The sequence below is a fragment of the Austrofundulus limnaeus genome, unplaced genomic scaffold (assembly GCF_001266775.1).
Source record: "Austrofundulus limnaeus strain Quisiro unplaced genomic scaffold, Austrofundulus_limnaeus-1.0 Scaffold553, whole genome shotgun sequence".
Taxonomy (NCBI): domain Eukaryota; kingdom Metazoa; phylum Chordata; class Actinopteri; order Cyprinodontiformes; family Rivulidae; genus Austrofundulus; species Austrofundulus limnaeus.
The window spans coordinates 44,363-55,783 of record NW_013952955.1 but is presented as its reverse complement, the minus strand read 5'-3'; the positions used below and the strand labels follow the sequence as shown (position 1 = coordinate 55,783).

General features: G+C 38.2%; 1 protein-coding gene across 2 annotated transcripts in view; it reads left to right on the top strand.

Moving 5' to 3' along the window:
• The first annotated feature begins 2,346 nt into the window (after window positions 1-2,346).
• The window catches only part of serpine2 (serpin peptidase inhibitor, clade E (nexin, plasminogen activator inhibitor type 1), member 2), a 27,009-nt gene continuing 17,934 nt past the window's right edge, over window positions 2,347-11,421 (top strand). Inside the window, exons 1-4 of one of the 2 annotated variants that reach the window (XM_014026425.1) lie at window positions 2,347-2,617; window positions 4,886-5,156; window positions 5,267-5,494; window positions 8,222-8,419. In XM_014026425.1, coding sequence (XP_013881879.1) covers window positions 4,904-5,156; window positions 5,267-5,494; window positions 8,222-8,419 — 679 coding nt within the window. In that variant the 5' untranslated portion in view covers window positions 2,347-2,617; window positions 4,886-4,903. Of the gene's footprint in view, window positions 2,618-4,885; window positions 5,157-5,264; window positions 5,495-8,221; window positions 8,420-11,421 lie in introns of those variants that run through there. The other variant, XM_014026426.1, reaches the window with a different exon arrangement.

The window sequence follows — 11,421 nt, the reverse complement described above, 5'->3', positions numbered from 1 at the left end:
CTGTGGTACAGAGTCCTGATCACTCCTAACCTGTGTTCCAGTGGGTGGTGGGAGTCAAAACGCAAATATTGGTCTGTGTGGGTGGGCTTACGATACACGCCAGTTTCCAACCGTCCTCCATCTGAAACCGAGACATCGCACAGTCACAGCTCAACTTATTGAAGCTTGTTATCTAATAATTTTATATTTATATTAAAAAATAACCTCCTAAAACCCTACGTTGTACCTATGTTGAGGACATTGGTTTTAAGCTGGTTGTCTTTTGAAGAGGGACTAGATTTTAAACTTTGTAATTTTAAGTAAAAAATATGTAGTTATATTTTAACTTCTTATTGCTCAAAACATTATTTGTTTTTATACTCATGAGATTTTACAAATCCTAAACAATTGAAGGAAATTACAAACGCATGCCAAGCAAAAACTTGGGACACAGATAAAACTGTTTGGCCAAAGGGGGCACCAATTTTATTTTATTTTATTTTTTGAGGGGGGGGGTGGCATTGAGGGCTGAAAACTTATAACTCACTAAATGTCTGAGTTGAATTTATCTGTTCATGTTCTGTTCTGTGTGAAAACTAGTTGAGAACCTGACTGACTTGTGCAGAGGGGAATCGTTATGAAAGAGTGCATTTTCTCAGCAGAATGATTTTTTTACATAAAGTATGCAGAGTCATGCTGTTATCAGTCTTATTTGCCCTTACAATACTGTATGTGAACAGTCATTTTGAAATAAAAATGAAATTAAGAGACTTTATGTCTCAGAGCAGATGAAATATGAGTGACTTTCGATAAAGCTTTATGACTGCAAAATCATCCTTTAGTGGTGAAATGTTCCAGCTCTTGAACAGAAGCAGTGTTTTTCCAACAGAGAACTGACTCCACGTTTTGTTAGCTGAGGATTTGTGCCGCGCCACTGAGCTGAAACCTGGTCTCAGTCAGGAAATGTTTAGACCTAATGGTATTTTTTTTCTCAACTAAATCTTCATAATAAACTCCTCTGGCTTCAAATGACCACAACTTTTCATATCAGATGTCATGTTGCACAGTTTGCTTCTTTTTCCTTTTAGAAATTTAAAAACATTGTGTGAAACTGGCTATTATAATACCCTAAAAGGTATTATTAGAATACAAATACACTTTATTTGTTGTGCTCATTCACTAAAAATGAATTTATTGACATGAAAACCTCCTTTTGTTTCACATTATTTTCATGTCAAATTCCATGTTTGTGTCCTGAAGAACGCTGCCATCTTGTTCAATTTCCTAGCACCGATTCTAAAAATCTCCACAGTAGCTACAGGCCAATACTGAAAGTAAATGATGATATTATAAAAGATCACAATGCAGTCTTTGTCAGGGTAAACGTGATGTCTGTTGATGAACTCAACAGTTGTCGTACCCACTCTACTTCTCAGGTGTGTTTCTCTGCCTGAAGGTATGAATGACGCATTTGGACTCAGGAATGTGTTTATCTCTACCTCTGTTCATTTTAAACGAGCTTTGGTCCAGAGGAGATAGTTTATTTTCTGAATGGTGTTCCCATTTGGTTTCTTGTTTGCATGATCGAGTTTTGACCAGCATTCACAAACAGCACGATGAACTGTGAGACGATATTTATGGAAGTATTCCTGAATTAATGTGGTAATATCCAGAACCTCTTTTATCTGCCTGAAGGACCAAAGATCACCGACATTCAATATTGACTTTCAGTCTTGTCCTTTGTGCTCAGAAATTTCTCCAAATTCTTGATTTTTTTTTATTAAGTCTTGAACTGTAGCTGATGGAAAATTTAAAGTCTTCTCAGTTTTTCCTCATCCATGTGATTCACCTATGCCAACATTCTGAGATTTGTTGTTGAATAATTTAAAAATTCTTTATTTTTTCCAAAAAAATACAGTTTCTTACTTCAAATATTTATTATGTTTCACATTTTAATAAATAGGAACATATAGATTTATATCAGGCCATCACTGAGCATTAGTTGTGAGCTACGCATACCAAAAAATTGTATATTAGGTGAAATATTGAAACTGTTTTGTTGTATGAAAGTATGTTTTTTTGACATGTTTTGACAGGTGACACAGGTAGTATCTTTTGAACTCACCCATCACTTTCTGTTGTTGACAAAACGACTATCCATTTAACTAATTAAAAAAATTACAAGAGATTTTTGATTAAACATCAAGCAAACTCTTAAAAGTGTATCTTTCGTAGATAAAAATGAGTGAAGACTGAACAAAACATAAAACTGAACTTTTTTTAAAAAAATAAAACCTTTGGTTTTTAACAGGCTTTTACTTTGAAAAAACCTAGCGGAAGTACATATTGTGCGGCTGCAATGGGTTTGATGGTTGAAGGAACGCCACTATCCTACGTGCTCCTCGGTTGTTTGGTTAGAAGGCGGGGTTCAGTCCATAAATTCCTCTTTGAAACAACGGTGGAGTCAGAAGAAGCTCGCAGGTCTTCAGGAAAACCTCTTTTCTTCGCTTTTTTTCCTTCATCTTCAACGTTACAAGACGAACTTTCGCTTCGCGGTCGGACGTCGTAAGTGAACCCGGACTGCAAAGGTTGGAGTTTCACCTGCACGAGACGTCGAAATAACATCACCTCGAGAAAGGTTACGGACATTTAATGTTTAACTTTATATTTTCTTAGAGACCGAGTTTATGTGACTGGGTTCAAACACAACACCGAGCCTATCATAATTAGCCTTTTTTTTTTTTCATAATTTGCGGAAACAAAATTCAGGCTTTTTCCTCAAAATTTCTGCGAGCATTTATTTCCCCAAATTAGGCGGGTTAGTCTACGCTTCTAATTAGCTGTGGAAATGTAAAACAGCTTTGCTTTAATAAACCGTTTTACTTCAGATTATATGAGTGAAAATGACAGCTACATTAATTATCATTATTTCAAGAGAAAGTGCGCTTGTTGCTGCACGTATTGTTTTTATTTATGAGACCCCCATCCTGTTTGTGTTTTAGGAGGGGGTGGATATAGTTACACCCTATTTTTTTTTTTTTTGTTTTATTCGGCTCGTTTTACTGTGTTAGCAGATCTCGTAAACAAGTAGATGGCATTTCAATGAAACTTTTATAAAGTGAGCATGTTTTACTGCTATAATTCAAGATGGCCGCCACAGCCAACCATTAGGAAACACAGGAATGTCTTATTTTTACAGGTATTGAGCTAAAATCAGGTGTGTAATTACCTGAGACTTGTCCTCAACACAGTCTGAACGGAGGGATCGTGAGAGATCTGGTTTCGAAACTTTGCCATTTTGTCAACTCTGTTAGTAAAATATCTCCTATAAACCACCAGACAAATTCTAATGAAACTAATAGATCATTTTCATAATTGCAGCTGATTAACTGAGTCCCAATCAAGATGGCTGCCACAGCTAATTATAGCAAACACATTTAGCTTTAATTCAGCCCATATAAAGATATGGCAGAAAGTCTTGTTGTTGTTACATGATCCCCAACACACATTCTGACCACTACAAATGATACAATATGCCTAAAACCTGTGTGTTAAGTGTTGAATTAAATTCTGTATATATGTTAGCAAAATGTCCACATGAACCAATCTGTGGATTCAAATGAAATTTTTCACAATGTAATCATTGGATCTGTGACTGCATCTGATTAACTTTTGGAGTCAATTCAAGACTAACACAGCTAATGAATCAGTCAACATGAGGGTTGGGCAAAATCGAATCTTGTGCAATTAATCGTCAGAAAAACTTAAATCGATATTTATTTATTTATTTATTTAGCTAGCCACTTGAGGATTAATATGATGGAGATTTCCCTGGTCAATCCGATCAATGCTCCTCTCCGCTTCAAATATAACGGACATTTAAAAAAAAGTTCTGTAATTTATTGATCATAACTCTGGTTTTACTTGGTCTATCAACACAATTTAAAAATTGAAGTAAAGCCTGAAGTCTGTAGTTTTGACACAGTTTGGAACAGATTCTTATGGAGAGCAAATCTTTCCCATTAGAGTGATTTTAAACTGGTCATGTGACTAGGACATGCTGTCGTCCAGGGACTCCAGGTGATTAATGGTTATATTAATTCAAAAAGGAAAAAAATAAGTAGGTGCACTGGACGGGTTCTTCTTTAGTGAAACATTTCGTCTCTCCTCCAAGAGACTTCTTCCGGTCTTATTAATTGTTATCGGATAAATACCACAATTAATCGTGATTAATTTTTTTTCATTACCACCCAACCGTAGTCAACATCAAAGTGACAACAACTTAGTGAAGTTTACAGATATTGAGCTAATACATAGTTTTGTAGTATCTAATATGCAACATTGTGCAATATGTTTACAGGGTTTGGCTAATATGACAATAACTGTTATTTCCCATCAAAAAAATGATCATAGTTCAGAAGTCTGCATTCCTTCAAGAATACGCTGGGCCTTTAATTTATAAAAACTGAAAGCTACTTAGCTTGCCCACAAAACCATCTGGGTTTTTCTCTAAGAAAGCTCAGGACGTTCACCATTCACATCACAATCAGTCTTTAGAGTAGAGTAGGGTGGGGGCAAAGTGGTTAGATGGTTCTAAAGATTTAATTCAATCTTATCAAACAGTGACTGCTCATGAATGTTTAGGCAGCAAAGTCCGATTCTTCAGTACTGAAAAAGATGTGGCTTTTCGGCCTACAGGACAATGAAGGGTATATATGAATTAACCATTAACAAACACAGAATGAGCTCGCCTGGAAGAGACTTTCTAGGAGCTTCTGCTGTGGTAAATGTTTTATTACACATTTCCTCAGGGGAGCAGAATGAACCACTAAGATGCTTCTCAGCTCATTCAGTCTGGCTGATGTTCTGCTGTTTTTTTTGTTTTGTTTTGTTTTGTTTTTCACAGGGTGCCACGGGGATCAAAATGAAGATCGTTTTATTTTACATATTGGTGATCCTGTATGTCCATAAGGACGTGCTGTCTGTAGCTCCATCGTACGGTGAACGGGGTTCTGATCTTGGCATACAGGTGTTTCAGCAAGTTGTCCGCTCGAAGCCCTTGGACAATGTTGTTCTCTCACCTCATGGGGTGGCGTCCATCCTTGGGATGCTGCTACCTGGAGCCCACGGACAAACCAGGAAGCAGATTGTCAGCTCTCTGCATTACAAGAAAAAAGGTGCGGGGGTCCTGACAATTAAAAAACAAACAAACCTGAATTCACTGCAGTCATGCGGTGGAGAAACTCTACTTTGTGTGAATTGAGAACTTCCTTGTTGTTGTGCACAGGGCCTTATAAGATGTTGAGGAAGCTGCACAAGACTCTGGTGTCCAAATCAAACCAGGACACGGTGCTGATGACCAACGCCATGTTCAGCCAGAAAGGTTTCCCCATGGAAGAGGCGTTTGTGGCGATCAACAAAGCCAACTTTCAGTGTGAGAGCAGGAGCCTGGACTTCAGTGACCCCGGTGCAGCTGCTGATCAGATCAACGAGTGGGTCAAAAATAAGACCAAAGGTAAGGATCGTTGTTGTTCTTCATGTTTAACTATTCTTCAGGTGAAGTTTTGTCATTTTTTGTCTGTAATGAAATACAAGCATCTTGTTTTGACTTGTTCTGGCAACAGTTTTATTGCTCATGCTGATTCACATGTGGGGTTTACTATGAAGCAAGTTCAGCAGAGCTGGGTTTTTTCCCTTAGTCTGGCTTGACAAATCCTAAAACTTCATTAAGAAAAAACAAATACAGTGATTCTGAAGTTACCTCAGAGTTTCTGTAACAGTTTCTGTGTGAGTTCATTTGAAAATGGGCATTCCCTGCCTCCTCTGATGCTTTCTCTGCTCATCATACACTCATACAACAAACAAAGTTACAGGGGGGAAAAGCATGACACTCATCAGGCAGCTGAACAGTCAGAAGAGCAGCAGTTTCAACTGTGTTTTAGCTACGTCATGAGAGAGACTCATTTTTCCACATGATGCAGGGCTCTAGAGTGCGACCAATTTGGTCGCAAATGCGACCTGATTTCCTAATAGTGCGACTAAAAAAAAATGTCCGTTCGCACTGGTGCGACCGAGGGGGAGGGGGAGCGGTCGCCCGCTGAAAGTAAAAGTTTTCATCATGTTCCATAAAACAAATCAATCCAACAGTATCAATGGTCGCCCACCGACAGTCTCATCTCTCCTAATAACACTGCGCTCTGCTCGTGGGCTCCACTCCACACCTCCCGCACACACGTTTGTTGTTCTGTCCTCATGGGGACTTTGCATTGGTTTCCATTCATTTCCCCGTCAATTGTATAGCCAACCATAACCTCCCAGGTAGACTACACACCTGACCCTAGCCTCACCAGGCTGTGTGTACCAGGAAAATGGTCAATAATTGTACCCACCATGGAGCAAAAATCAGTACACACAAACGCGCGTGCGAACACGCACGCACGCATAGCAGAACAACTGTAGTTTTTTTAAACCCAGATCAGAGTCTGAAACACAGTTCTTCCTTGTTAGCTGGAGATCATTTGAGCAGGACGAGAAAGTTCACATGTATGGCAGGCCGCTTTTGCATTTAATCGACTTCACCACAGTTACATTCCAAGTATCTGAAATATGTTCTTCTGGGTCTCAGGAGGATAAAACTAGACATATTAGATATTTACGTGAAATAATATAAGATAATAAGATTCAACTAATTATGAAATTGCAGACTTTTATGTGTTATTATTTTAAAAAATGTGCACAACCTTTTAATAAATATCAGTAATGTTTCTCTTATCATTATTCTCTGTTCATCATTCTGGTTTATCCAAGGCCAAAGATCCATAGTTGTCCATCTGAGGGGCATGTGTCTAAAAAAAATTAACCATGAAATGTTTAAGATGTTTATAAGACGTTCAGCCCTTAAACATTTACACTTAGAATTTTATCACTTCAAATACTTTTCAGTAAGTTAAATGTCTACAATTCTGGTTCAAATAAAGAACTTCATGTTTACTAGATTAATTATTTTTGAGTTAATGTTGCCTTAATGAACAGTGATTTAAAAAAAAATAACCTGTAAAACTCTGATGTTAAATGCGACGTGGTTGAAAATTTGGGTGCACCTAACTTTTGTGCTGGTGCACCTAAGAAAAAATGTTAGGCGCACCAGTGCAACCAGTACAAAAAGTTAGTCTAGAGCCCTGTGATGGTTTCCTGAATGTTTCTCACTAACCTGAAACAGATGGACAGGAGCTCTTTTTAGCTGAAATTGACCGTATTGCAGTTGTTGTTCTGGCTGGAGATATCAGCACTGATGTGGGTCAGCAGCTCATTAAACTGAATGCTGTGTTAAACTGGACTCGGGGGGGAAAAAATAGTTCATCAGCTCGCAGTTCCTGGAGTGGTGAAAGTAACCAAACAAACTGCCTCTAAATTATCTGGTGAATTAATTATCTGGTGAGGGAAACTTTCGCTTGCTTTCAGTAAATAAAGCAAACCCATTTTCTTTAATCTATTTCATCCGCCATTAAAGACAGACCGGAAAAAAGACAAGACGCTGCTCCCATTCAGATGCACATCTAGTCTCTGTCCCGGTCTGAACATAGCGTGTCCAACTTGATGCATTGGGCGCGTTTCGGACGCTCAAAACACGTTGGGTGTGAACGTAGCATAACATTTACAACAACGACAACGGTGATCAGAGTCGCCAACACTGAAACTTTTTAAATCTAAGTAGAATAGAAGATTTTGGGTACTCCCTGTGGCGTGTCAAAGAAAGCTGCTACCTCAGAAATGACATGCGCACTTTTACAGGTGGCTGCAGTCAATAGTTTGTCTGCATTTGAGAAATTCGATGAACGATAAATTTCAGGATTTTTTTGCTACTAACCCTTTTTTTATCATGAACATCAGGATGCAACTATGTTTGTGTCGACATCAGTGCTGCCAAATGTACTGAATTACAGTTTGGTTTTTTTTTGCCACTTTCTTTTGCTGTGAATGTTTGCTAATCACACAGCTCAATCTTACAGCATCCTCATCAGAAATCATCCTCTAATCAGGGCCTCATTTTAGTACCTGTGGGCTGTTTTGTTTTACTGATGACATTACAAACTAAGAGAGCAACAGTTTTTATTTTTCTGTTTTTCTGCTGTTGATTAGTATAGCAATGCTAATCTAATGATGTGTTGTGCCTGCCTCTTTTCTTGTGAACACAAATGGTTTTTGTAAAGAACTTTTGATTTACTGTTTTGTATATTTCCAGGTCACATCCCCAGCCTCATCAAAGCAGACATGCTGGATTCAGCCCTGACCCGTCTGGTTGCTATTAACTCGATCTACTTCAAAGGCTTGTGGAGGTCGTGCTTCCAGCCCAACAACACTAAGATGAGGCCCTTCAACGGGGGCGATGGAAATGCTTATAAAGTTCCAATGATGTCCCAGCTGTCAATCTTCAACATCGGTAAGTGTTTAAACTTGCCCCGTTTACGGAACATCTTTAAAAAAAAAAAAAAATTTGTTGAGTGAAACAGGAGCTATTTTTAACTGAGTTTCAGCCATTTGTGTGCACGACAGCAGCCCTCATTCTCTCTGAAACAGAAGGTTTCTTTGTGTTTCCAACCCTTTTTCAGCATGTAGGAGCAAAACCAACAACATCCACGATCCGAAGGAACGTTAGTTTATTCATCAGTTTGAATGTAACTGTAAACGTGCTGACACTGTTTGCATGATGCCTGCAGCTGAGCTCAGCATCAGGGTTACCAGAACAACATAAATTTTATTATATATTTTTTGTTTTGTTTTTGGCCCCCTCCTTTTCTGCACTCGTTCACAAAACACATACATCTTACAACACCCTCACACAGCAGAGTTTGGGTCAAAATCCAATCATTTTAAAGCGACAGAACAAAAATACACAATTTCCTAAATGGCAGCCCTGCCCGAGGATACATGTAAATGTGTGTTGTTGTTGCTGTTGTTGTTGTTGTTTTTCTTCTTTTGTTTTTATTAATTTTTTTTATTCCCCCAATAAACATAGAAAAAAACCCACTAGTGTTTCTAGAGATTATTCTTGTGTAATTGGGCCAAAGACACAAGAACAATCTTGGATTTCAAAAAACAAGGACCAATGTCGTGTAATGAACAGCTAAAATGCAGCAGAAAGGCTAAACAGGGCCTTCTACTCACTCGCATTTCACTGATATTTCTATTGGTCTTTTCAAAGAAACATTTCGTTTACAAGTAATAGGGACAATTTAATTAACTGGTAGATCTGGACTATTAGTAGGCTCCTCTGATTTTCAAACCACTGGACATTGTTTCCATTAAACTAAAGCTTATTTATTATTAAAGACTTCGACAGTCTCGTATTTCAGCAGAACAATTCAATTCAAATACTTTATTGATCCCAAAGGGAAATTACAGAGAAGAAATTCTGCAGGTTTTTTATGATAGCTTTCTTATATCCATGTTAATCAGTAGTTCATGTACTCTGGTCTGCTAAATAAATGTTAATTTATTTTATTTTATTTTTATCAAATTTTAGGATCCAGTCAGTCCCAGTTTGATTCACAGAGCAGCTTGTGGAGAGTTGTAAAGAAATGCAGGCTTAGATGTGTCACATCTAGAAGATATTATTTAGTCTTGTGTGAAATGAAATGATGCAGTAGTCAGTCATCTATATTTAGAGGAGCTGTCAGAGCTGTTAACATGGTGAGGGCGTGCGAGGGAAAGGTTTACATACAGTGATGGTAGGATTGTTTTAGGATTTTTGAACTAACTGGGACAAAATATGTTTAAGTGTATAGATTGTGTGTAAACAGAAGTGCAATCATTTCTGAAGGATCTAAGACTTAGGCCCTCTGCAAGAATACGTTAAACCCAGAAAGAAGAGAACACGCACATTGTTAGCTGACCCGGATGACTGAATGCTGGCATGATCTTTCTTCTGCTGCTCTCTTGAACAAAAATATTGCTTTTCAAATCAACAAACTGACTCATTCTGAGAGACTTGTTCCTGTAATCCCTCATTGTCCACCTACGACTGTTTTTAGTCTACGTGCTGTGCATACCTGTTTATCCTGCTCTGACTTCAGCTCAGGTCTCTTTCCCGACTGTTCACCTGATCTACATCTAAAATGCGGGCTAGCTAGGTTTACACATGGTGCAACTTGTAGGGCAGAAGCAGAGCTTTCAAACAAGAACAGCCACTCCGGGATGCAATGCTCAAAGCCGGCGCTAGAGGCTCAGCAGCAAGGTTGCGCTGCGCGGGCACCTGGGAAACAGCTGCCGGGCGACCAGTCGCTTGGGCCCCCCTGTGATAAAGTGTCCGACGTTCATGGTGTAATGACAACAGTGACTTAGCGTCAGCATATTTCCGTAGTTAGTTTTGATATAAGGTTTCAGGTTTACTTTAGGGGCTGCAGTTTCATTGATGCCTTTGTTTGATCAAAATCATGGCAATGAGGCACAATTAAACATATTACATTTGTTTTGTCAGATCAAAAAAGTAAATAAGCTGCTACGATAATAATGGGCTATTTTTTTTTTATCTCAATGCTTGCACATTGTAGACCAAAATGAAAAAGAAATTTAAAAGTGGAGATATTGACTATTATTATTCTTATTATTCTTATTATTATTTTTATTATTATTTTTTTTTTTTTGCAAAAAAGCAAGGGGTGAGAAGGAAGAAGAGACTGAGAGTTGAGAAAGAAAGGAAGATAGAGACCAGGAGGGTCACAGGTTAAGAAGCCCACTGAAAGTGCAACAGGTGAAGATGATGAGGAAAGTCATGTATAAGTGGTGAAGAAGAGAATATTTCAGAGTCAGAGAGAGAGAAGACAAGTGCAAAGGAAACTGAAGGAGAGAAGGAAGGCACAGAGTCAGAGAATCCAGCCTATATTTCAGCAGGACCACCTGGTATGTAGTACAAATATATTAGATGTTTCAATGAATAACACATTATCTGTAAACGTCTATAGGTGTGTTTATGAAACTAGACATTCCAGACTTAATAAATATAGTCAATTCATGTTCTAATTTTAGTTAACTAAAATAAAAACATATGTGTATGTGGTGTCCTGACCCTAAACCTCACCTCCCAGATACGTACCAGGCCCTAAACCTAACCTGAACGTAATTCTCACCTTAGTCCTTAACCAACCACATTTTGTTGACTTCCATTCATATTTGAAGCTGCATTTATGTCTAACCCAGACATTTTCCTAACCATTACTAATCTATTCATAACCTTAATCAAAATTTAATTCACACCATACCTCTAAACCTAACTAGTAGAGCTGCAAAAAATAAACCTGGGAAAATGTCCTCATTTTGGAGAAATGACCTCACTTTGTTGGTTAAAAGAAATGGTAGTCCTCACTTTGTAGCAGAAATAAGTGTGTATACACACACACACACACACACACACACACACACACACACACACACACACACACACAC